A 26,962-nucleotide genomic window follows, 5' to 3' on the forward strand; every position below is an offset into this window, starting at 1 on the left:
GTTTCTGTAATTGTTTCATATGGGAGGGTTACTGTTACTACATCTTGGCCAGAAGAGGAAATCTCCCTTCCACATAATTTAATTCAATTCTTAATTACTCTGCAGTAGATAATGACATTACAGATGAGGCATCTGAAGCTTGCAGAAACAGAATAATCTTGCCCAGAGGTGGGGCGCCTGGGTGGCTCAGTCGGTGAAGCATCTGCCTTCGGCTCAGGTCGTGATCCCAGGGTCCTGGGATCGAGCCCCGTGTCTGGCTCCCTGCTCAGCGGGCAGTCTGCTTCTCCCTTTCCCTCTGCCTGCCGCTCTGCCTGCTTGTGCTCTCTCAAATAAATAAAATCTTAAAAAACAAAACAAAACACACAGCAACTCTAAAAAAACCCAAAAAACAAAACCTTGCCCAGAGATTTGCGTGGTATATGACCTGTGGACACTAAAACAAAACAAACAAGCAAAAGATACAAATCTCCCTGATGGAAGGTAAAGTGGCAAATTGAGAAACGTGCACAAATCTCTGATCCCCAGTACTGTGCCCTTTCTGCCCTTATCACTACCTCAGGGCAGTGTTTCTCTGGGTTAAGTCTAGTAACTCCCGCACCACGAACACCCTGAGGGCTGGTTTAAAGTGCAGATTTCTGGATTCCATCCCTGATACACTGAATCAAAATCTCTGGTGTGACTCCTTAGAATGTGTACTTCTAGCAAATTTCCCACACCTTGCCTTGAGAAATAGACAAGGCTCCACAAGAACTTTTGATTTTATCCTCTCTCAAATCTCTTGAATCTTTCTCTAGGGCGCCTGGCTGGCTCGGTTGGTGGTTAAGGGTCTGCCTTTGGCTCAGGTCATGTTCTCCAGGATCCTGGGGTCGGGCTCCCTGCTCAGTGGGGAATCTGCCTGTCCCTCTCCCTCTGCCCCTCCTCCCCACTGATCGTGCTCACTCTCTCTCAAATAAATAAACTCTTATATTAAAAAAAAAAAAAGTATCTTTCTCTAGCTTCTCCTATTGGTTTCTTCAACTTTCCGTAGTATCTGGCTCTCTCTCTTTATAAACAACACTCAATTTTCTCCCAGCTTAAAAACTAAAAGGCTTATGTAGTTCTAATTACCTGATTCTCTTTCACATTTAAGCTTTTGTTAATGAAATTTTTTAAGCTGAAGTGTAACATATATACAGAAAAAGCGTAAATTAAGTGCAGAGCTCAGTAAATTTTCTAAGTGAACCCATCCACGTAACTCCCACCCAGATCAATAAATAGAAATGTTACCAGCAACCCAAATGTCCTCCTCATATCCCTTCCCCCCTCCTTCCCAAATACAAGCATTAGGATGATTTCTATCATGGTTAGTTTTATCTGCTTTTTGCCTTTATATAAGTAGAACTGTACAATATGCATCCTCTTGAGTTTGGGTTCTTCTGCCTAATTTAATATTTATGAGATTGATCCATTTTCATTCATACAGTACTCTTTAAATATGCTAAAAATTTTTAATCCATTTATTGTTGATGCATGTTTTGGTTGTTTCCAGAATCTGGCAGTTGGGAACAGTGCTGCTATTCCTGTGTGTGCCTTTCATTTTCACATTGGTAAACTGTGAAGTTCGAGGGAGCACAGTAAATAAGAGCACCCTTATTTCTGACACGACTTGCAAGTTCAGGAGTCCCCAAGACCTCCCCTAGTTTCAGTAATTTTCTAGAAAGGCTCACAGAACTCATTAAAAGCTATTATACTCAGGGCTTCAGTTTATGCTGCTTCATTTCTTTCTTTTTGCCTCTTTTTTTTTAAGATTTTATTTTTGGGGCGTCTGGGTGGCTCAGTTGGTTGGTCACCTGCCTTGGGCTCAGCTCATGATCTCCAGGTCCTGGAGTTTGTTTCTCCCTCTCCTGCCTCTCCCCACCGCTTGTGCTCTCTATGTCTCTCTCTCTCTCTCTCTCTCTCTCTCAAATGAATGAATAAAATATTTTTTTAAAAATTTATTTATTTATTTATTTAAAAAATATTTTATGTATTTGTTTGACAGAGCTTGAGAGAGCACAAGCAGGAGGAGCTGCAGAGGGAGAGGGAGAAGCAGACGCCCCACTGAGCAGGGATCCCAATGTGGGGCTCCATCCCAGGACCCTGGGATCATGACCCGAGCCTAAGGCAGCCGCTTAACTGACTGAGCCACCCAGGCACCCCAAAGATTTTATTTTTTAAGTAATCTTTAGACCCAATGTGGGGCTTGAACTCATAACCCCAAGAGCAAGAATCAGACACGCTCCACTGACTGAGCCAGCCAGGCTCACCAATGCTGCTTCATTTCTGTGTGTTTCCCTGGTCCATCTCTTCTACTTTCATCATTTTAACTATCTCCTACATGCCAACGACCCCCGAATCTGTATTGTTACCCAGATCTCTTTTGTGAGTCCAGTTCCAGTTGCCTACTGAAATGTCTGCACTTGTGTACGTGGCAGGCACTTGGAATTCAACATGCATATAAATCTCCTCTACATTTCCAGTTTCAGGTCACGACCTTTCTTACTATCAGGTTCACCACTCCAGAAACGTAGGAGCCATTCCTGAGCCCTTCTCTCTACCTCCTTGCCCAATCACCAAGTCTTTTTTTTTTTAAAGATTTTATTTATTTATTTGACAGAGATAGAGACAGCCAGCGAGAGAGGGAACACAAGCAGGGGGAATGGGAGAGGAAGAAGCAGGCTCATAGCAGAGGAGCCTGATGTGGGGCTCGATCCCATAACGCCGGGATCACACCCTGAGCCGAAGGCAGATGCTTAACCGCTGTGCCACCCAGGCGCCCCCCAATCACCAAGACTTTAAGTTGCTTTTTTCTTGTCTCTAAACTGTTTTCTTTCTTTTTTCTTTCTTTCTTTCTTTCTTTCTTTCTTTCTTTCTTTCTTTCTTTCTTTCTTTCTTTCTTTCTTTCTTTCAAAGATTTTATTTATTTATTTGACAGAGAGAGCGAGAGAGCACAAGCAGGGGGAACAAGGGGAACAGTAGAGGGAGAGGGAGAAGTAGGCTCCCTGCTGAGCATGGAACCCTATGTGGGGCTCGATCCCAGGACCCTGAGATCATGACCTGAGCCGAAGGCAGATGCTTAACCATCTGAGCCACCCAGGCGCCCCTCTAAACTGTTTTTGTAGATTTAGGCTTTCGTCATTCTGCCGTTGAATAATGGAAAAAACCAGCCTCCAATCTCCACATTCACTACTGCTAATTTTGTTCACTTCAAATCCATGTGTCTTCTTGGTACCAGAGTGGTTTTTCAGAAATGCAACTATAATCATATCATTTTCCTTCAAGTTCCTCCCTGGCTCCTTGCTGCCACCAAAATAGTGTCCAAAGTTCATGGGCTGACGTAGAAAGTTATGATCTAACGGCCTATTTCAACTTCTATTAATTGATTTACTTGTTCTTTCAACAAACAGTTGAGTACCCACTCCAATGTTAGACACTGTGCTAGGCATTGGGGATTATGAAAAGAACAAAGCAGTAATGGTCTTCCCCTCGTTTAAGGGAGAAGATCGATAATTACATAAGTAATTATAATTTAGCAGGATGGGTACTTTGATAAAAGAAGTTCCGGGTGCTCCAGGAGCTCAGAGGAAGAGCTCAGGGCTAATTGGGAAGAGTTTCACAGAGGATGTGATGGTGAGGAGAACTCTGCCTGAGGAAGGTGTGTGTGCATGGAGGGTGCCGAGGGAGGCAGACGGAATGCCATATGACGACCTGGAAGAGAGAGAAACATTGGCGTGTTTTAGGAATTATGACTGAACTACAGAGTACAGAGAGACATGAGGTAAAAGAGATATGTAGGCACAGGTCCCCAGAGTCTTTATAAACCATAATAAAGATGAATAGTTTAGACTCTGTTCTGATGGGAATAGGAGCCACTGAAGGGTTTTAGGCAGGGAGAAGAATAATCAGATTTCCATTATTCTAAAAGCTCTATCTGTTATGTGGGGAATGGGTTGAGGGAACTGACTGGAAGTAGGAAGACTTTTATAAGATTTTAGGTGAAAAGCAATGGTGGTGGTAGAGACAGATTCAAGGGTGATTTGAGAGATTTTTAGGGGGTAGAATCAAAACTACAGTTGACCCTTGAACCATGCAGGTCCACTTATGTGTGGATTTTCTTTGATAAGTACAGTACACTACTGTAACTTTTCTCCTCCTTATGATTTTCTTAGCATTTTCTTTTCTCCAGCTTACTTTATTACGTTGCAGTATAGAATACACATAACATACAAAATGTGTATTAATTGACTATTCACGTAATCAATAAGATTTCCAGTCAACAGGAGGCTATTAGTGGTTCAATTCTGGGAGAGTCAAAGGTTATATGTGGATTTTGGATTGTGTGCAGAGGTGGGGGAGGGCAGCACCCTTAATGTCTGCATTGTTCAAGGGTCAGTTGTACTTGGTGATGGATGGGATGTGGGAGGAGGGAAAGAAGGAGGAAGCCAAATATGACTTTGTCATATTTGCAGCCACAGTGTTCTTATTTTTGTTCCTGGAACATACCAATCAAGTTTTTGCCACAGGGCTGTGTACTTGGTTTCCCTTGTTTACCCCAGATTGTTACATGGCTGTCTCCTTCTCTGTATTCAGATCCCAACACAAAGTCAGCTCCTGAACAGCCCTTCCTACCCTTCACATAGCCAGGGGCAGCCAGCCTGCCAGCCTCCTCTAGGATGTTTCCGTGTTTTATTTTTTTCATCATTTATCATGATTATCTTATTCTATTTTATGCCATCCTGTCTATTTACTCAACTCCATTAATGTGCACATCTTGTCTGTCTTGGTTATCACTAAATCCTATTATTTGAGAAGAGTCTGGCAAACAGAAACCACTTGGTAAATAGGGTGTTTATCTCTTGCCATTTCTCCTCCCATTCTAAGTTCCAGCCTTAATGAACAAATTACAGTGCTCTAAATATGCTGCTTCCTCGGTGTAGAATTCCTTCCTCATCCTTTCTTCTATTTGCTAACTCCACATGGCCCCTCAGGACTTTGATCTTATGACATTGCATTACCTCGTCTGTTTTCCAGCTGGAGAGAAGCAGGTAGAGAATATGATGTATTCCAAACCCCTGGCCAAGATAGCTAGGTAGATAACAGGCACTTGATAAATGTGTATATAATGATCATCTGGAAGCTTCTTAGAAAGGCAGATTCTGGGGGCGCCTGGGTGGCACAGTCGTTAAGCGTCTGCCTTCAGCTCAGCACGTGATCCCAGCATTCCGCGTGATCCCAGCATTCCAGGATCGAGCCCCACATCAGGCTCTTCTGCTGGGAGCCTGCTTCTTCCTCTCCCACTCCCCCTGCCTGTGTTTCCTCTCTCGCTGGCTGTCTCTGTCAAATAAATAAATAAAATCTTAAAAAAAAAAAAAGAAAAAAAAGAAAGAAAGGCAGATTCCTAGCCTGCACCTTGGATGGACTGAATGACAATCTCTATTTAGCAAGGTCTCTAGGTGATTCATTTTCACATTAAAATTTGAGGAGCACTGCTTTAGTGATGATAATACGCAGCCTACATTTAACTAGGAGGCCTTGTAGTGATCCACAAAGCCAGGTATTGTGAAGAAAAGGGCACAGCACTGGGAGCCCCACAGACCGGGCTGGGTTTTTGTTTTGTTTTGTTGTTGTTTTTTTTTAGTTACCTCACTTAAGTGGTTGTTGTGAAATAGTAAGTTTGAAAGGCGGGGTATATGTTCGATGCTTAATAAATCATAGTATCTCTCTCCCCTGGAAGATCCCAAGACTGGTAGCTGGGATTGATATTGTCACCAATTCATTAAATCATGGCACCTAGAGTTAGAAGGAGCCTTTACATATGTACCATCTATTTTAGCAAACTTGTGTTATAGTTACAGAAACTAAGGCTCACAGCTAGACTGCAGGTGAAGTTTTCCGAGTTTAGTGCTCTGCCATACAGCTCCCTCATTTGTAAAATTAGGAAAATAATACCCTCTTCTATGTCTCATAGGTTGCATCTAACCTTTTGTGAGTTTTTAAGAGCTCTTTAAAAGTACGAAGTATAATTATTGTTTTTTAATTCTAGATCGTATTATACACGTTGGGATTTGTAAGATTTTCCTTCCATCAAGCAAATTAGAGATTAATATGTATTAAATTCTTTCTAAGTTCACACTTTTGAGAAAGGATAAAGTTCAGAGGAATGGCTACTATTGTAACTGATAGTTACAATACTCAGTCTATCATTAAAGCATTTAAATCTCTTTATAACACAATATCTAAGCCTCACAGGATGCTTACTTTAATCAAAATAAAACTCCAAAAGAAAAAAAAAGCGGTTTTATGTGATAATCAGTTTAAGATTTTTACTTGGGGGGGTCAAAAGGAATGCATAGGGACCTCTCCTCTTTGTAATGACTTCAGTGCTAGAGTAAATAAGGCAATAGTGTTACAGGATTTCCTTTCCTTTGGTGCCCGAGGTTCTTGGTCATCACTTAGGAAGAATGAAGAGGTAGACCAGACTGAGTAGTGGGCAGCAAAGCAAAGTTTATTGAGTGATAGTAAAGTGATAATACAGAGCTCTGGAAGAGGGAGGGGATCGGAAAGGGTTGCCATCAGCTTTCTAAGTCTAGGGGTTTTATGGGCCTGTTGGAGGGCTGTTTTAATCTGATTAACCCTCCCTACGCCTGCCATCCAACTAGGTTTTTGTCGTCTATCGTTCATGTGGGAAAGGGTGGAGGGCTCCTACCTGGGGTGTAAAATCCTTTTAAGGGTGGTTTCCTCTTAGGGTGGGGGGAGGGCAGCTTGTTCCTGCCCAACTTTCTTCCACCTATCCTTCATCAATAGATTCATGAGAAAAGGAAACTTGAGTGGATATTACTAGATCTGTTTTCAGTGACAATGAGATCATTGAAACAAGTAAGAAAAAAATACCCCACCACCCCCCTCCAGGAGTTTACATATAAATCCTAGGTTGGCCCTTTACTTCAGGGCTTCTATTCCAAATGCTTCATTCCTTTCTCTGATCGTGGTCCTTTCCATTGATCCTCTTCCTTGAAAGGAAGGGAAGGTTTCCCTAGGCTCAAGGTAGGGGGCTGGTTTATTTTGGCATGGGGCTGGACGTTGGGCCAGGGAGAAGGGGTCAACAACAACTCCTAGCCCACTTAACTGGAAGAGTCAGGAGGCCTGGGCATTTGCTCTGCCACTGACCTTGAGTGAGTCATGTGACACCCAGGCTTCCTGTCCCACAAATAGGAGGTTGCACTAAATAGCTTCTAGTGGTAAAAATCTGATCCTATAGGTGGTCCTAGCACTAACATCTCTAAACACAGAGGTAAAGGAAAATAGGAAGCGAAAAGAAGAGAGGAAATGGGAAGTGAGATGTAAGAGACTGGTAATACAAAAAAAGTTCTAGGTGCGGCTTAATGTGGATGCCAAGGAGTTGCCATCCCTGGGGTAAAAATGGATTGGTGGGGATGGAGATGACAAGGCTTTATTTCTATTCACGTTTAGAATTTTAATCTCAACCATCACTTTGCCGTCAGAGTGCACACCTAATGCAGCCGAACTGCATGGCGGCGTGTCCTGTTCTCAATGATCTTGACTTAAGCCCGTCGTTGCATAGTACCCTTTGGTTACAGAAAACCTCCAACCAGATAAAGCAAGGTGGCCTCTATATTTTGTTCCCCTGTTAGGCTTCGTAGCGTTTTAGAAGGACAAGCAAGCCTGCAAGAGTAAACGGGGAGGGCAAAAAAACAGGATGAGTTATCTGGCAGGACTGGATGAGGGAGGCGGTCCAGGAAGCGCGCGGGGCGGTCCTGGGCGCCCCGGACGCGGCGCGGGACGGGCTGGGTCCGCGCACAGACTGCGTTTCTCAGGCTCCGCCGCCCCGCCTGGCCCCGCCCCCTCCGCCGCTGCGGCCCCGCCCCCTCCACCCCACCCCAGCCTGCACGGCGCCGCTCCGATCGGCTCCGCTCGGCTCGGCGCCCGCCCGACTTCCCAGCGGCCCCGTGCGGCCCGGGCATGCCCAGTGAGGGCGCAGCGGCCCCGGCCCTGGGAGCGCCCGGGCGGCAGCTGGCGGCCGGGCGCGGAGGGTCCAAGAGGAGCCGAGTGGGCCCGCTTTGGGCGAGGGGCCGGGTGGGCCGGAGCCGCGGCGGCGGAGCGGCCGGGTAGGTGCAGGCTGCCTGAGCCGGAGGCGGCGCGCGGCTGGGGCCCTGCGAGGCAGGGGCGGTGAGGGCGTGCGAGGGCAGGGAGGGCCCGAGCGCGGGGGTGCGTGGTTCCGGGCTTCGGGAGGGGACCCTTGGCAGGAGGGTTCTGGCCGGAGGCAGCCCAGGCCGGGGCGCGGGACGCAGCCCGCAGCCCCGCGCGAGACGCTGCCCCAGGTGTGGCGCGTCTATGTTTAGCTCTGCGTGTGACGGGAGGTGAGCGTGCTCCGCACCTCGTGCACGGCTGGGTTGCGGGTGGAGACTATGTTTCCGGTCGAAATTGGCAAGGAGCTACCACGGAGACGGGTCCGAGCTGACCCGAGGCAGTCCGTGGAGCCCTGGAGAGAAGCGAGGATGCTCACCCTTTCTGCACCTGGTGTGGGCTGGAACAGCTTCCTGCTTTCCGGACTTGGGTTTGGTGGCTTAGAAATGAAAGGACAGGATTGTGCCTCAGAAGATGCTTAACAAGTTTTAATGACTACTAGGGACCTAAGGGCCATCTGTATTTCCTGGTTCAAAAGAAGTTGTCCGTGGGATGCTCGCGTTAAACTCATTGCAAAGCTTGAGTAAAAAAAGTCCCGACTGAGAGTTCGAACACCAGGGTTCTGAAGTTCGCAGTAGCCTTTCATTTGCTGTGATCTTGGGCAAGCATTTAACTTCGGAGACTTAGTTCCTCCATCTGTAAAGTGATGAGAACCAGATGCATCTTATTTCCTTCCAGCTCAATTGTAAAGTTCCCCCTGTGTGGTCTCAAATTGTGGCAAGTTCTATTTTTCTCCATGCCTCAGCTTTTTGTCAAACCGGGCAATTCACCAAGTATCCGTGAAGAAAGGCTCCTAGGGTCTCTGTATAGAATTGAAGTGACTTGTCCTTCGATGGCAGCAGTTGGTCAGTAGGTAACCTGCCCTTCGTACGTGCGGAAGCCAGGTGTTAATGGCCACGGTTCAGATAACACAGCTGTTCTGCTGGACTAGGGCTGCCGTCCTTTGAGAAATCCAGACTAAGTGACTGGTTTCCTTAAACTCCAAGCTAGCGTAGTCTTTAGTGGAACTGTGTTTATACAGAAGGTACTATTTTTCTGTTCTTAACACCTTCTATTCAAAAGACCTGTGAAGAATTTTAATATCCTTAATTTACAGAGGAGGAAGTAGCTGGCTAAGAGTGAATCCACGACAGTCTTTAGAAGCTAGGATCGTGTATGGAATAGTTCCTGTTCACCTGACAGTGAGTTACCCTGTCACCCTGAGGTGTTTTTAAGTGGGAGTATTCACAGAAGTTTCTGAACCCAAGAGACTTCTTTATCTGAAGTAATAGGATTTGACCTTAGGAGCAGATGGTACAGAGGGTGTTGTGCAAGTTGCCTTCCTCCTGCTGTATTCCCCGCTCTTCTGGTTCTGGGTGGCAGTAATCCAGTTGGGGCAGGGTACAGTTTGAAGTGGTTATATGTGTGAAGGAGAATGTGCTTATGTTTTGAAATTGGAGTTTTATACGAGATGCTGGTGAAACTCTGTCATAAATTTTTGGAGCTGGGGTCCTCATTCACCTGAGAAATATCTAAAATGAGAAAGCTGTAGTGTTTTAAGGAATGTTTATACACAGACTTTTTTGACCTAGTTTATAATCACTGTTTCTTGGATGCTTATTAAAATTGGGTGTGTGTATGTGTGTATGTATATATATATTTAAAGTTGGAAAACGGGGAGGCTTATTTGGTGGTCTAGGTGGGCGATTTCACATTGTACTTTAACTTACTTGTGTGCCCGAGAAACCTGCGTGTGAAGTGCATATTTAATAATTTTTGCCAGAACTTTCATCTTGCTCTTGTATTTTCATTCAAGTGTTTGAGGGTCTACATCAAGTATTACTACCGCTTTTAAGAGGATACTGAAATGTAATTATCACTCATTTCCAAATCCTCAAGTATTTGGGATGTGTAGGAGGGATAGTTAGGGACTTCGAGGCCCAGAGAGGAGACTCCTGGTCCAAGAGCACATTTACCCCCATGTAAAAGTGAAAGGGTGGGGGAAGTGACTTAAAAATTGTATTGCTTTCAGGTTTCAGCAGTTACAGACAGGTATACCTTCACTTAGTTCCCTGTGTTAGTATCTATGGGAGTGCCCAAATCTGCTACACTCCCCAGTAAGTATGTGAAAAACATCCTCACATTGAATGTACGTGAAGTAACTTACCTGTAAGATACCTATTTGTTGCCCCCTTATGCTCCATCTGTTTCCAGGTCCTTCATGATGAAAGATTTTGAGACACTTCTCTCTCTGTGTAGTTGGTAGTTTGGGTGGTGAAGAGATGGCTGACAGTGTCAAAACCTTTCTCCAGGACCTTGCCAGGGTGAGTACAGTGTTGTGTTATCTCTTGATCTTTTTGCTGCAGGAACTGACTAGGAAATCCTTCAGGTTTTGGGGGGAAGTTTTTGTTGTATTTATTGGGTCCTTCACCTGCAGGTTTTCATTCTCATCCACACTACTCAGGAGATTAAGTATTATCTTGCATCTTCCAGAAGCTTGGGAGAGCTATCTAGTGAGTGTCTCTAGTATTGGAACCTTGGTTAGTTTGACTCCAGAGCCTTTTTTTTCAAAAAGCTTTCTATTTTGGAATAATTTTAGACTTACAGAAAAGTTGCAAAATAGTACAAAGAGTTGCTCTGTATCCTTCACCAGCATCAAGTTATTTTATGTAACTGTCGTCTGCTGGCCACACTTGAACAATGAACATTGATAGACTACTATTACCTAAACTACTTTATTCCTATTTACTTTATAGAACCTACTTTCCCGCCATTCTACGTGGTACAGATGACGATGCTCTAGGGAAAAAAATGCCCATAAACATCTGGTTAGGACTTAGTAACCCCAACGAACCAATAGCACAAAATTCCATCATAGTGGATGTCTGAGGTTTAATGCCCTGGTTGTGTAGCCCCTGTAGCTGTATTCCTGAGAGAAGGGAGAGGGAGCAGGGATCCTTCTTCAGTGGGAATGCTTACAAGTTTTTACCTTGGAGTAAAAAAGGGGGAATTGAAGGAGTATCTTAGAAGGGTCAAAGAGACTTCATGCAATGAGATCTATTTTTTTTAAAAGATATTATTTATTTTTATATATTTATTTGAGAGAGAGGGAGCATGAGCAGAAGAAACAGACTCACCGCCTAGCAGGGAGCCTGATGCGGGGCTCGATCCCTGGACCCTGGGATCATGACCTGAGCCAAAGGCAGACACTTAACCAACTGAGCCGCCCAGGTGCCCTGAGATCTACTTTTAACACCTTTACCTCATCTTGCCATTCTTGTACTATAGAATTTCAACCCTGGATCGGTTCTGCAATGCACTGTTAATGTTTGTCTGCCCCATTTAGACTGTAAGCATCTCAGAGGTGGGGATCCAGTCGTCGTCCTAGCGCATGCAAGGCCCTCAGCCATAACTTCAGTACCTTAAATATTTAAACAATTTGTGGAAGATTTAGAAGTTAAAAGCAAAACAAGTCTCTACTTGCAGATAAAAAGATCAGGTACACACTGCCAATTTATGCCGTCAGTAGTAGTACATAACCCATTCCCATTTTTCTGTATCCTGGCAGTTATCTCCAAAATTTGTTGTAGCTAATAACAGTAGGTAAAAATGCCATTCTTGAGTCCAGATAGGCCTTTGCTTCCAGAATGTCTTTTTTCCACCTGTTCTTTGTGAGGTTGAATATCCCAGTGCTACCAGTCTACTTTGGACATAAATCTATTGTGGAACATACTTTAAACTATTTTTATTGTTTTTTTGGTTGTATACTTTTCCTGTAGGTTACACGTTTCTTGAGCATTTTCATGTGACCAATGTCTAGCTCATTGAGGATGCTTAATATGTGGGTGGATGGATGGATGAATGAATGTTGTTTTCGGAACTGGATGATAGGCAATTCTGGGGTTTGCAGCACTAACTTTTCCGTTATCGGAGCTCTTTCAATATGGTGGGCAAGTGCCTCTGTCACTGTCAATTTATAGACCTAACAACCCTCTCCCCCTTCATACGCTCTTAAAGGACATTCTTTCCTCCATCTGTACTACCGTGTTGTTTCTGTCTTATGTGGCATGCTCTCATCCTCCAGCTATTCACATCTTACACTAGTGATTTCTTTGTCTTTCCGCAGCTGTGGTCCAGCCCCTGGTCCTTTCTAGAGACCAGTGTTTAATTTGTTCTCGTATCCCTGGAGTTCAGTACAGGGCATAAGGCATACCAGAGGTATTTGATTAATATTAATAAAGAGAACAGAGGAGGGCAATAACCAGATTTTTGTAGTCTTTTAAGTGTGGAGGGATTAGAAAACCACTGTTTTGCAACCATGTGATTCAAGCTTGGTTTGAGCAAGAATTGTCAGTGGGTACTAAATCTCAGAGAGAGAAACTTAATGAGCAGGACATTTGCTTGGTCTCAGCAGCGTTGACCACCGATGGCTTACTAGTTGCAAGAAGAGAAATTTGCAACCATACAGTGGAGACACTGGACAGCACCTTGACTGAGTATGTAAAATAACATCGCCAGCAAGGGCAGGCAGATGTCTTTCTCTGCCGCTAGTATCTAGAAGGGCACACCAGCCTTACTGCGATACTCTTGCCCAAAGTGGGGTAGCCTGGGTCTCATGGTAAGAAAACCTAAATTGAGGGAACCATGAAATAACTAGCCTCTGTACTTCAAGAAGAAAGATAGGCTGAGAAGCTGTTTCTAATAAAGGAGCTTAAGGAGCTAGGACAGGTAAATGTAGCATGTGACTCCGAACTGATTTCTGACACGTGCAGGGTAAACATGCTATAGACGGTGTTGTTCGGACAAATGGAGAAACTGGAATATGGCCTGAGGATTAAAGTATTTCAGTATTAAGTTTCTGGAATCAATAACTTGTGGTTATAGAAAAGAATACTATTCTCAGGAATACACATTCTGGGGGCGCCTGGGTGGCTCATTTGGTTAAGCATCTGCCTTTGGCTAAAGTCCTGATCCCAGGGTCCTGGGATGGAGCCCTGTGTCGGGCTCCCTACTCAGCGGGTGGCCTGCTTCTCCCTCTGCCATGCCCCCTGCTTGTGATTTTCCTTTCTCTCTGTCAAATAAATAAAATCTTAAAAAAAAAACCAAACAAACCACATTCTGGTATGGGGGGAAATGTGTGTGTGTATATATATGTGTAAATAATAAATTAATTTACCACATTTATTATTGGTAAATCTGAGAAAGGATATTTGCAAGTTCTAGTTTTAGAACTGCTGTAAATTTTGAATTATATCAAACTATCAAGGCTCCCTTAAGCCATGTGGCAAAATAAGTTCAGTGGTTTCCACTGGTACTTCACTTTACTGTATGTAACTTGGGAAAGTCTTCTGTCATCCACAATCCTTCCTCTTTAAAATGATACCCTTGTCTATAGGGAATCAAAGACTCCATCTGGGGAATTTGTACCATCTCAAAGCTAGATGCTCGGATTCAGCAAAAGAGAGAGGAGCAGCGCCGAAGAAGGGCAGGCAGTGTGCTGGCGCAGAGGAGAGCCCAGAGTACAGAAAGGAGGCAAGAGAGGTAAGGAGTGGGGGCTGATGTCGGAAAATGTCTGAGGGGGTGGGCTTCAGGAAGCGACTGGTCCTTAGGATAGAATTAAGACTCTGCATAGTCACTTGGAGCTTCAGGACCCCGTTATGTGCGTTTTGTATTTTAGCCTTTTCTCATTGACCCTAGGAGAACATTGGGAGAATAACAGGTGCTAGAAAACTAACAGTAACCAACGAAAGGTCTAAGGTGAGGAGTGACTGAATAATGATATGGAAGTAGCCTGTGTACCTTACGAGCTAAATACATGTGGTCTTTTCCAGTGAGCCACGTATCGTTAGTAGAATTTTCCAGTGCTGCGCTTGGAATGGTGGAGTATTCTGGGTAAGTTCTTTTTCCTCAAATGCCAGGTGCCTTGTCCTCAGGTTGTTGCTATTGTTAATAGTTCTTGACTCCTGTCTTGAAACTGAAATAGGTAACTTTCATGTGGTGATACATGCTTAAGACTATAACTGAGGAAGGAGTCTGCACCAGCGGTGATTTTATTCCCACACAGAGAACACTTGTATATAAATATCAGGGATAGCCCTAAATGTACACATTTATTTATTTATTTATTTATTTATTTATTTATTTATTTATATATTTATTTAATTTTTTGAGAGAGAGAACAAGCTGGGGTGGGGGATGCCTCTCTGCAGAGAGGCAGAGGGAAAGGGCGAGAGAATCTCAAGCAGGCTCTACACGGGTCTCGATCCCGTGACCCTGAGATCATGACCTGAGCCAAAATCAAGAATCAGACACTTAACCGACTGAGCCACCCAGGCACTTCGACACTTTCATTTTTTTAAAAAGTGACTGTTTCACCAATTTTAATGTTAAGAGTTTCTCTTGACATTGGACATTTTGGCTAAGAGCAACTATGGGAGATCAGAAGGAAAAGGCAGAAGGACAAGGGCAAGGTTATCCTTGCATCTGGTCTTATCAATCTATTAGAATTGATTACTTTGAAAACCCATACCAGAAAAAGTTGCCTAGAGTTCATCGAGAGCTAACATAGACTTAAGGGAAATTTGAGTACTTTGAAGAACAGGTAGTTAAGTATTATTATTTTTTTTACTTGGAATTCAATGTAATTCAAGTTGTCTGGATCTAAACATTTCACAAATGTTTGTATATGTTTAATTAATAAAGTATTACTGCATATTTAGTATGTACCTGTATTTTGGTCTGAACACCATTTGCAGTGTTCATCTATGTCCCCAAGAGTCTGACTGTTGTCATAGGCAGTGTCAGGCTTGTACCTTAGCAGGGAGTACTGGGAGATAGAAATGGGTCTCAGTTTTGGTGCCTCTTCAGGCCTCCTTGAAAAGGCACCTCTATCTGGAAAATAAGACACTGAAACCAGCAACTCTTGTTCTAATGAGGAGCTTTTAATGTTTACTTTATTCCTTCTTTCCTTTAGTTAAGTCTCCTCTTGTTTTATCGAGTGTTTATTCCCGTACTACAGTCAGTGACAGCCCAAATTATTGGTAAGTATACGCATTGCTGCGTGCCATCTGCCTGCGATGGGGGTGGGAGGTACCTCCCTGTCTCCCTCAGTTTATTGACACTTGGGTGTACCAGGAGCTTTGGATGTTTTTAGCTCAAGCCTCTCTACAACCCTCTGAGCGGGTACTGTCACAGATAGCTTTTTTTATGGATGAGGAAATAGAAATTAGTTACTGAGGTTAAACCATTAGTAAGTGGCAGAGCTGGGATTGAATGCAACCCAGGTAGTTTCCTGCATAGTGTGTGCTGTTAGAGCACTGTGACATCTCCGTCACCACCAGGTAAGCAGCACAGATGGCTTCTCTGACTTAGAGCTGTGGCTAGCGATTGGTGTGTGTCCGAAGAAGAAAACTATCCGAAGTCGGTATGGGGATATGCTGGCAAGAAACAGAGGTGTGGGGGGTGGATGGGGGGTGGGGGAGAAGAATCACCAACTAGGGGTTCCATATTCGGTGTTTTTTATTTTTCATTTCTTCCGTTAGACTGACAACTCTTTTTCCCCCTTTTTAGGTGATCCATCACTACATGGAGATGTTTGGTCATGGCTGGAATTCTTCCTTACGTCCATCTTCAGTGCTCTTTGGGTGCTCCCTCTGTTTGTGCTTAGCAAAGTTGTAAACGCCATTTGGTTTCAAGTAGGTCCATGGCAGAATGGAGTCTGGGTCCTGCAGCACGATGGGTTGATGGGTGGCAGGTTTTAGCCTGTGGTTGGTGGCCATGCAGAGAATGATTTCATAGCCTTAACCTTTCTTGTTCATGCAGCCAGTGGGTGATCTTTGTGGGCTTGTAAAATGGAATTATTGTCTCAGGTCACAAAAGCATCTCATTGCCAGATGTCCAGGAACTTTTCTCACCTGGCAGATCTAATGGTAGATCAGTGGCCTTAGCTTTGGGGATGGATGGTGAAACCATCTCATTCATGGTTTGGTGAGCTCCTTTCTCTGTTACAGGACATAGCTGACCTGGCATTTGAGGTATCAGGGAGGAAGCCTCACCCATTCCCTAGTGTCAGCAAAATAATTGCTGATATGCTCTTCAACCTTTTGCTGCAAGCTCTTTTCCTCATCCAGGTGAGACTGGCCTTCTGGGTACATGGGCAGGTTTTGAAAAAAGGTTCACTAGAGGGAGCTTCACAAAGCTAGGGTATTGCATTTATACTGGGGCAGATAAGCTTTATGGGAGGTAATGATTTTTTAATCATTTTTTCGCAGAAACAACTGGAAAATTAAAAAATCGTAAAGTAATAAGCAACATGAATTTACCTCCTCTTCCCTGCCCACGGGCATTCTCTACTCTCCTGCTAGTGAGAAACTTGAGGAGCGTCGATGAGGCTGTGTTATGCAGGCAGAGGGGGACGACTCAGAGTGGCGGGTAAAGAGCGTTAGGTCTCTGAAGCTTTGGGATTAAGATTTTCCATATTTGTTCTTTAGGGGATGTTCGTGAGTCTCTTTCCCATCCACCTTGTTGGTCAGCTGGTTAGTCTTCTGCATATGTCCCTTCTCTACTCACTGTACTGCTTTGAATATCGTTGGTTCAATAAAGGTAAGTCCATCTAAAGAAACTCAGATGTGGGAGGTCCAGTTTGGAAATGCTGCTAGGCAGACTTCTTAAACTGTTTAATACTTAGGCCCTTGGTAAACAGTCTTTGGAAGGAAGTAGCCTCTTTGGCAAGAGGGAATTTGCACTTGGCTTAAAGGGTTTAACCCATAACTTTGATGCTGGGGGATATGGCAATGTAGCATTACCCTCATGGTGCTTAATGTGATGTGGCCATACAGTGGCGTAAAGGAGCACGCGTTTTCCTGACTTTGAGGAATTGATGTCAGTACTTTGATATTCTCCGGGGGATGTTTTTAAGACCTTGGCATATTCGTAAAGGTGTCTGTGGTTGGAAGAGGTTAATTGATTTCTAGAGAATGGCTGCCTTTTTATTTGATACCTTACTTTGTTTGAGACTAATCATGACAAAGGATGCTGATGTAATTCATAATTCCTAGCAGCTTTGAAATTGTGATTATCGAATTGAAAAACTTCACACAGAAGCATTATATCGTATTTGGACAATTCCCATTTATATGCTTTAACTGTTCCAAATGACAGATGTATACCTGAAAGTCAAACTTCAAGTAATTTGTCTACCATATTTAGTCATTTGACTAAAAGGAAGTAAGCGATCTAATTATTGTCTTGGCTGTCTTGTTTTAGGAATTGAAATGCACCAGCGGTTGTCAAACATAGAAAGGAATTGGCCTTACTACTTTGGATTTGGCTTGCCCTTGGCATTCCTCACAGCAATGCAGTCCTCATACATTATCAGGTAATTTGGCCAGAGGGACTTGATGGGGGCTAGTAAGAATACTCAGTGTAGGGAGCATTTTTTGTATACCTGGTTTTATGGTAGGCATTTTCCATCCTTATTTGGCCATCAGGAGGTCTGTAGACTTTTTCTTCTTGACAGATAGACATTGTCAGTTAGGATTAAAATATAGTCTGCATGATCCTAAATGCCGCATTCTTTTGTGTTGCCTCCTGGAGCAGTGTTTACCAGAGACAGTGCTTGGGAAAACAACAAAAAAAATCTTTTTGAAGAGTTGTTTGATAGATTAAGGTTTCATCAGGGGCGCCTGGGTAGCGCAGTCGTTAAAGCGTCTGCCTTCGGCTCAGGGCGTGATCCCGGCGTTCCGGGATCGAGTCCCACATCAGGCTCCTCCGCTGGGAGCCTGCTTCTTCCTCTCCCCCTCCCCCTGCTTGTGTTCCCTCTCTCGCTGGCTGTCTCTATCTCTGTCAAATAAATAAAATCTTAAAAAAAAAAAAAAAGATTAAGGTTTCATCAAACCGTGATGTTAGCTCTGGAGGCAAGGGAACTCTGGGCTTCTAATCTATCCTCCAAAGTCACGGCTGTCATGAAGGTGACTGTTTCTCTTCTGTTCACAGTGGCTGCCTCTTCTCCATCCTCTTTCCTCTATTCATTATCAGCGCCAATGAAGCAAAAACCCCTGGCAAAGCATAGTAAGTACTACCCAGTATTAGCTAAAGTGTGGTGAGCTATCTGTCTGTTAAAGGATCAGGGCTATAACATCACTATTATAGGAATGGGACTTTAAAAAAAACATCATGTCTTACATTGTAGGAAAGCGTTAATGTACACTATGATGAGAGAAAAACACTTCTGGAATATATCCCCCAATTTTCCCCAGGCAGATATGCACATGTGTTTCAAAATGTGAGGCTATTATACATAGTTTTAAAATTTAACAATTCACTGAATATAAGGCACTGTAAACACTGTAGTGAAACCCATTTTTGTAAGAATGGCCAACTTTTTTGTAGTGGATCATGTGATCTGACTACATGAGTTTATTATAGTGATAGTGAAACAAAGTATTTATTTTTTAGTATTTTAGTTATTTGAGGAAGAGCATGAGCAGGGGCGGGGCGGGGGTTGGGGGAGACAGGGAGAAGCAGACCTCCCCACTGAGCAGGGAGCTCTGGGCTTGATCCTAGGACCCAGAGATTATGACCTGAACCAAAGGCAGACGCTTAACCAACTGAGCCACCCAGGTGCCCCAAAGCAAAGTATTTTAAAGTGAATCTTTAGCGGAGTGCCTGGGTGGTGCAGCCGGGTTAGTGTCTGACTTCTGATTTTGGTTCAGGTTATGATATCAGGGTCATGAGATCGGGCCCCACGTCGGGCTCGGTGCTGAGCGTGGAGCCTGCTTGAGATTCTCTCTCCCTTTTTCTCTGACCTTCCCCCGCCACTCGAGCACATGTTCGTTTGTGCATGCATGCTCTCTCTCTAAAAACAATAAAATATCTTAAAAAATAAAATGAAGTGAATCGTTAGCAATAATAGTAGCACTCCTAAAGTTTTACCATTTAAAAAAAAAAGCTTAATCTTTGATCAATTTTGGTTAAGTCAGTGTGTGGATACATGTATTAGAAATTTCAGATCGGTTTCGGGTGTTTGCTTGCTCTTACTACCCAGCAGTGCTCAGTGTAATGGCAATCTGTGGTGTAACTGGCTTTCTCTTGAAACTCTTGGAAACGAAGCACATGTAGTATATGGTATCTTCAGACATAGCTGGAGGTTTATAAACAGCCATAGAAAAGTACTTCTCCGATCAAAATTAACCTGAAATGTAACTTTATTTCCTCTGAGCCTTCATACTTCAAGTGGTGATTCCTTTGCACTCATAACAGCAGCTGGACCCAGCACCTTCTTTAGCTGTTAACCCATGTGTCTAATATCTGCATATAAGTTCCTTGATCAAATTTCAGTTGTCTTGTTTTCCTCTGTGTCATTTTAAGTTTAATGAAGTCAAGTAAGTTGTCAAATAATTAAAACATTAAGTTTGACCCACTGGGGATCTAACAAGTTGGGTCTCTTGCCTTCCAGCCTTTTCCAGCTGCGCCTCTTCTCCTTGGTGGTTTTCTTAAGCAACAGACTTTTCCACAAGACGGTCTACCTGCAGTCCACCCTGAGTAGCTCAACCTCTGCAGAGAAATTCCCTTCACCGCATCCGTCTCCCGCCAAACTGAAGGCTGCTGCAGGCCACTGAGTCGCCTGCCATCCAGAGGGGATGGGTGGGGTTGGAAGGAGGCTGTAGGGGCTCTTTTCCTTGTCCCCTCCTCTGCCAGGGAAGGCAGGACCCGCTCTGCCAAGGGCCCTCTGCATATTCCCTTCTCTCTGAGGAATTGGGATTTTGTCTCTGGTGCACTAAAGGCAGAATCTTCTTGACACCAGTGTGTGGATTTTTAACACCGGTGAGTCTGAATGGACCACAGGTTTTTCTGTAGCTCTTTTCTAGCACTTGCCAGCCCCCGTGCCTGGACTGATTGGAATACTATTTTTGTCCCTGTGCCATTGACCCTCCCAGCTCCCCGTCCTGCCTTCTCCCACCCTCGGATGAATGGATTTTGTAATTCTAGCTGTTGTATTTTGTGGACCTGTTTTTTTGTTGTTGTTGTTGTTGTTGTTTTTCTGTGAAGCACATATATTGGATGTGGGAGGTAAAGGAGTATCTCATTTGCTCCTGGTCACTCCCTTTATAGCCATCACTGTCTATTGTTTCTTGTAACTCAGGTTAGATTTTGGTCTCTCTTGCTCCACTGCAAAAAAACAAGCCTGAAGAGATGGGACAGGAGGAAAGACCTCATAGCCAGATCTGGGTTTTGAAGAGTGATTTTCTTTCTTCCCCTTGAAGGGGAAAAAGCTTTTTTCACTGGTACATTTAGAGTCCCCCAGCTAAAGGGAGGTACCAGTTCTGGACAGGTGCCACTGCAACACCGAATGCTCAGAGAACCTGAACTTGGAACTCTGAAGGTCTGAAGGGTACTGCTGGCCACTGCCGGGTCTGTCTGGTATTTCAAAGGAATATTGGGTGCTGCAAATAGGAACTGAAGGGGTAAACTTATTAAACCCATTAAGCCTGTGATTGGTTGGTATTTTCCTGTCATTTTAAAGAGACTAAATATGGGGAAAGGGGCAGATGTCAAAACACTTGTCCAATTTTAAAATGTCACAATTAAACGTGAGCTGGTTTCCGACAAGCGTGTAATGTTTGAATTTTCAAAAATCATCACCTCACGAAACGTTAAAAAGGTTAAGTGGAACACGTGACTTTGCCTTGAACAATTTGGTTGTAGTTTTGAGAGATTAGTCCTGAAAAATGTTCCCTGAGGAAGTGTGGATTATGTGATTATAATCATATTTACATCTTATGATAGAATTGGGAATTGTTTTTAAGTCCATTATGTATGTCTCCTGTGTATTCATGAAGGGCGAGAGATCCTTTCAGGTTTCAGTGTATTGAACATTTCATTAGGGAAGGGATTAGACATTTGGTTGAGAGAAACCTTCATTATTTACAAGACAGTAAGGATGTAAAAATCATTGCTGGGAGATGTACAAGCAAGTTCAAAGTACAGAAGGTTTTAAAATAGTGGGCATCTTGGAAGCGGGTGTTGTTAGCAGCTTGTGCACAAGAAATTGTAAAAGACATGAGATTTCGTCCCAATATTCCCCTCTGACCCCTCTGGTCATTCAACCAGGTTGCTGTGGGGTGGTTTGAAGAAGACCTCAGTATTTCAGCAGCCATTACCTTAAAGTGAACTTAAAGTTTTTACCACTGGCTTTGTTCTTTAAGGGCCCACATCTTAGCTGCCTGAAATTTGTGTTTGTACCAACTAAGCTGGTCTTAGTTTAGAAGGGTGAGGGGTTAAGTGGATGAAGGCACGTGATTCTTATCCAGCACTGTGCCTAGCTATAGAAAAATGCTCAAAGTTGGAAGTGAGGAATCTACAGAATTTTATTAATGTCATCGAAAGGCCAGGCCTGTACGATGATGGATTAGGCATATCTACAGTAAAAATCTGGCAACCATCTCAAATAAGATGTCCACAAAAGCTGTGTGAATTCCTCTTAAATTTTCACTAGGGCAGTGGTTAGGAAATCAGGATCAAAGGAACAGTAGGCTGTTTTTGCTAAGTTCAGAAAGGCAAGTTGAGGCAAACTGACTAACTGAAAGGAAGGGAGATCATACTGCTAAACATGAAAGGGCTTGAGTTTTAACCATGCAACCAGTAGGATCTTAGGCATCCTGTTCACAAAAGTTCTTGTCAGGGACAGGCATCAGCTTGAACAGGCGTATGGGATTCAAAACACTGCCCTTACGTCCTATCTAGAGCTCAGTTGCCCATGATAGCAACTTGAAAAATTGGCAAGTGGATACTTCAGACCTGAGTACGTTTGCTAAGTCTGTTGGAAACTTTTCAGTGGGCAGATTCATGTACTGACTTGTTAATTGCTCTGCACTTAGTAAGGAGCCAAGATAAAGTTGAAGAGGAATTGTGACAAACTGGAGCAAACCCAGAAGAGGGCAGCCCGTGGCTAGAGGTTTTTGAATCACCTTAAAAGGATAACAGCTGTGGGAATAAAAAGGCAACTATAGTTGTTCACCGTCTATTCATTTTCCATCCTCTTGTATTTTCTGATTATAGAAATAGTACATTCAGCTTCTGTACTCACGTATTTACATCCACCAAGACTGCTCTGGTAAAGGTTATCAGCTCAGTAGTACAATGGAATAGACCTTTCCCTCCTCCCCCATTAACATGACTTCAGGTCAGTGTAACATGCCTTTTGAACAATGACAGCCATGTATCAGTGAAGTATTTTGGATGGACCTAAAGCGAGTCCATAGAGCCCAGTCAAGGATTGAGTGGGGGAATGGATGGCTTCATCATGTAACATTTAAGTGCCTCCTCTGTTGGGCACTTTGCAAAGCACGGGGGATTCAAGGGCAAACCAGAAAGATGATTACTGTCCTCTTGGACCTAACAGCACAGTGAGGGAGAGTGACAAGTGATCAAACAAATTCAAAAAATAACACGTTCAAATAGCTACTACTTTCCATAGGTCTCAAAGCTAGATAAAACATTGAATTTCAGGGAATCTCAGTTGGGTGAGAGGTTAGGCTATACATTCAGCCTCCTATTCTTGTACTCATTCTCTGATTTCAAGTTTAAATATTTTGTAGTGCTTTCAGACCTATGGGGAAAATAATGACCATTTGATCATTGAGATAAATCTTAAATCATTTAGAAAAATAGTTCTCGATCAACATCAGAATCATCTCTGGAGCTTTCTCCAAATACACGTATCACCTGACCTGGAGGAAATTTAATTCCAGAACAAAAGGTAACTTTAAAAATTCTATTAACTATTCTCATAGAAATTTGAGAAACTATTGCATCCATAAAGTAAGAACAGATTGTTGTGAAAAGGGGGCAGAATAGGAAAGTTATTGGAACTTAAAGCAGTTGTGCAAGTAAAATGGCTTTTAAAAGTGATAGATGTGCACAGACATTTTTCCAAAGAAAACCTACAGATGGCCAAGAGACACATGGAAAGATGTTCAACATCACTCATAATCAGGGAAATGCAAATCAAAACTATAATGAGATACCTCACACCTGTCAGAATGGCTAAAATAAAAAACACAAGAAACAAGTGTTGGCGAGGATGTAGAGTAAAAGGGACGCTCATGCACTATTGGTGGGAATGCAAACCGGTGCAGCCACTGTGGAAAACAGCATGGAGTTTCCTCAAAAAATTAAAAACAGAACCACCCTATGATCCAGTAATAGCACTTCTGGGTATTTACCCCCAAAATACAAAAATACTATTTCAAAGGGATGCATGCACGCTTATGTTTATTGTAGCATTATTTACTTTATCCAAACTTTGGAAGCAGTCCAAGTGTTCTTCAATAGGTGAATGGGTAAAGAAGTGGTATATATATATATATATATATATATATATATATATATATATATATATATATATATATATATGGTGAAATATTATTCAGCCATAAAAAGAATGAAATCTTGCCATTTGCAATGACACGGATGGAGCTAGAGAATACAATGCTAAGTGAAATAAGGCAGAGAAAGACAAATATTATATGATCTCACTCATATGTGGAGTTTAAGAAACAAAACAAACGAGCATAGAAAAAAGACAAACCAAGAAACAAACTCTTAACTATAGAGAACAAATTGGTGGTTACCAGAGAGGAGGCGGATGGGGAGCTGGGAGGAAATAGGGGAAGGGGATTAAAGAATACACACCATGATAAAAAAAAAAGATAAAGTATAAAAAAGTGACAGGAGACTAAATTAGAGAATTGCAAGATAAAATTGAGGAAATTTCTCAGAACAGAGCAGAATGATCAAGACATGGAAAAAGTTAATCATGGAAATGTCCAGGAATCAGGAGGTCTGACATTCGTCTGAATAGCACCTTCAGAAATGAGAACAGGAACATGGAGACAGGAATAAAACCAAAGAAAATTTCCTGGACTTATGATGAAATTGGTATTTTCAGATAGAAAGGGCCTGCAGAGAGTAAAGATGAAAATGAGAGCAAAAATGAAAGGAGAACACAAGTACATGGGATAACTAAGGGAAAGTCATTTATCAGAAAAATAGGTTACTTACAAAGGACTGTGATTCACACGGGCATCAGACTTCTCAAGAACAACTCTAGATAACAGAAAGTAAAATTGTAATGCTTTAAAAGGGACACTTTTTTGTGTGGTCATGGGTATAGGCAATGTGTGCGTCCCTATTTTGTTCCCATAATTCTAGCAACGTTACAGAGGGCAAAACAAAGGCATTGTTTGCTTTCCATTCAGCTTTTCTGAAAAAGTTACTTGAAAAATCTACCAAAGGGAAAAATAAATCCAAGAAATAGATGACTAATTAAAACAAAAAGCATCCAACCAAACATGAAACAGTGAAATAAGTGCATTAAGAAGAAATCTTAGTAATGTAGCTTTGCGGCACACTTGGAAAGGTAGATTCTGGGGAGAGAATCTTCAAGAAGAAAATAAATACTGTTACTCTGGTGTGTCTCAGATAAGATGAAGGCATGTGTTTTTTTGATTAATGATGTAAAAGAGGTAAGTAGACACTTCAGGAAAGACCACGGGCTCCACAGGAATGACCTGACTCCTACAAAGCAAGCAAAAATAGCATTATTCTAAGCAATTGATGGAATAATAAAAATAGTGTTTCTGAAAGAACCAACTCTAAACTTCTGGTTCAATAAAGCAGGAGGGAGAAGGATTAACTCATATGCTGACTTCATGTATATTTTCTGGGTTTACAATAATTTTCGCCGTGACTTTGCTATCCCGACTTTGATTTAATTATAGATTAGACTTTCCCTATCAACTGGTAGTGAAGAATCAGCCTAAAAATCGGCTTCAAGGGGTGCCTGGGTGGCTCAGTCCGTTAGGCGTCTGTCTTCGGCTGGGGTCATGATCCCAGGGTCCTGAGATCCAGAGCCCGGAGACAGGTTCCGTGCTCAGTGGGGAGCCTGCTTCTCCCTCTCCTTCTGCAGCTCCCCTTGCTTGTGTGTTCTCCCTCTCTCTGTTTCTGTTAAATAAATAAAATCTTTTAAAAAATGAGCTTCAGTTTTAAACTTTGGTTTTTGGTAGTATATTTTGACTTTTGAAAAAGTTGATTTAGTTTTACTGCCCGGAAACTTAAGGATGCCCTTTAAGAAACATGTTCAATAATTTAAAAAAAAAAATTAATGAAAACCCAAGATCTTATGTTCTTCATTTTTTTTTTTTTTAAGATTTTATTTATTTGACACAGAGAGAGACAGCCAGCGAGAGAGGGAACACTGGCAGGGGGAGTGGGAGAGGAAGAAGCAGGCTCCCAGTGAGGAGCCTGATGTGGGGCTCTGATCCCAGGACTCTGGGATCACGCCCTGAGCCGAAGGCAGACACTTAACGACTGAGCCACCCAGGCGCCCCCTTATGTTCTTCAAAAAGTATCTTTTTTTTTTTTTTTTAACTTTAAAGGAATCTAATTTTAGTTCCTTTTTCTTTTTTGACAGAACCCGCCCCCCCCACACCCTAATTCTTGTTTTGAAGAAGCATTTACTTGAAGTTCTTCAAGTAATTCCTTCAGGTTCCGCTATAGTTTCCTTGCGTTAATAAAATTACATTGACCACACTGTAAAAACAAAACAAAAAAGCAGAGAGCTGTTGAATCATAACGTCCCAGGATTAACCTGGTCATGCGAATTGTGAAAAGCACTGATTTTGAAGCACAGATTTAAATGCGCTTTCGGTATGTTTGGTCTGTTGCATTCATTGTAGCTTAAATAGTAAGATAAACGAGTGGCACTGACACTGACTTTGAAGAGTTACCGACGCTCCCATTTTCTTTAGTGTTAACTTTTGCCCACTGCAGTGTGTGTGTATACGTGCGTGTTTGAGAGGCAATGGAATTGGCTGCTGAACTTCGCCCTCTTCTCTGCCTTCAGCATTTCTCTCTTGGGGGGAAGGTGGCTAAGGGGGAGAGAGGGAGGAGAGAACAGTGCTTAGGGCAGCTGGCAGATACCTTACGAAGGGGTGAGCTGACAAGGCACAGCAAGGCTGCGTGCTGGGTCTCCGGATAAAGCCTGTCTACTACTTGGAAGGGCTGCCTCTGCGGCAGTGGCTGACTCTTACTAGTCGGGCAGCGGAGACCCTAACAGTTTAACCCCCACGATCCCTTTAGGCCTAGGCATACTCGCTCACGAAGTCGGGGGCTTCAGAAAGGCATATGCCTCGAGAAACGTGGCAGGGCTCTCTCATCTATCGCAGTTCAGGGGAGCATTGTCAAAAACAGCTCTTGAGCGAATTCCGACAAATCTTGCACAAGATGTAGCGGCCTGGACCAGAAAGCATTTGAGTTTTCATTGAGAAGAGGTAGAAGAGTCTTCCCTCCTCTTGTTTAACCTTACGTTAGGTAACGGTCAAATTCTGCATTCTCTCCCTAACCGAGACTAGAAGTCTCCTGGCCCGGCTCTTTGGGGTTTGTAGATTCGGTTTATCGCTCCGCGTAGTTTCCGCTTCTGGTCACATGACTGGGGTAAACCCGCCACACCTTCACCCCGGCGACTCCTTCTCTGTCCGCAGACCGACACGTCACTCCTCGGCTCTCAACCAAACTGCTCCGAGCACGTTCTTTCCGCGCTCTCGCTCTCAAGAGCAAGCCTATCACAGCTCGGCGGGAGCACGAGGTCCCGCCTCCTAACTGCTAAGTGATATCTGTATTGTCCAGTTAAGAAGTGGGAGCGCGGCTTTGTCCACGCCTCTGGCTCTGACAGACAGTTCCTCAATCCTATCGCTCTTTC

The 26,962-nt window shown here is 43.2% G+C and overlaps 1 protein-coding gene across 5 annotated transcripts; it reads left to right on the plus strand.

Moving 5' to 3' along the window:
• The first annotated feature begins 7,970 nt into the window (after window positions 1–7,970).
• Window positions 7,971–20,808, plus strand: EI24 (EI24 autophagy associated transmembrane protein). Of its 5 annotated transcripts, none has more exons than XM_026505473.4 (12): window positions 8,046–8,144; window positions 9,320–9,404; window positions 10,417–10,526; window positions 13,598–13,743; window positions 14,034–14,094; window positions 15,176–15,242; window positions 15,772–15,896; window positions 16,212–16,331; window positions 16,692–16,803; window positions 17,467–17,578; window positions 18,196–18,270; window positions 19,658–20,808. In XM_026505473.4, exons 3-12 carry the CDS (start codon window positions 10,485–10,487, stop codon window positions 19,818–19,820), a joined length of 1,023 nt encoding a protein of 340 aa, XP_026361258.1. In that variant the 5' UTR covers window positions 8,046–8,144; window positions 9,320–9,404; window positions 10,417–10,484; the 3' UTR covers window positions 19,821–20,808. The 5 variants fall into 5 exon arrangements, with proteins under 5 accessions (XP_048073155.1, XP_026361258.1, XP_026361261.1 ...); XM_026505476.4 differs by having other exon boundaries at window positions 10,462–10,526; XM_048217198.2 differs by lacking the exon at window positions 9,320–9,404 and having other exon boundaries at window positions 7,971–8,144; window positions 10,462–10,526.
• Window positions 20,809–26,962: the final 6,154 nt, after the last annotated feature.

Source organism: Ursus arctos, unplaced genomic scaffold, assembly GCF_023065955.2.
Source record: "Ursus arctos isolate Adak ecotype North America unplaced genomic scaffold, UrsArc2.0 scaffold_22, whole genome shotgun sequence".
NCBI lineage: Eukaryota > Metazoa > Chordata > Mammalia > Carnivora > Ursidae > Ursus > Ursus arctos.

What these genes read in the sequence shown, in the direction of transcription:
- EI24 (XM_048217198.2), top strand. Translation starts at nt 10,485, where the DNA reads ATGGCTGACAGTGTCAAAACCTTTCTCCAGGACCTTGCCAGG. An exon ending in GGAATGGTGGAGTATTCTGG is followed by an intron (nt 14,095 to 15,175) that starts GTAAGTTCTTTT and finishes TCTTTCCTTTAG; the next exon opens with TTAAGTCTCCTCTTGTTTTA. An exon ending in ATATCGTTGGTTCAATAAAG is followed by an intron (nt 16,804 to 17,466) that starts GTAAGTCCATCT and finishes GTCTTGTTTTAG; the next exon opens with GAATTGAAATGCACCAGCGG.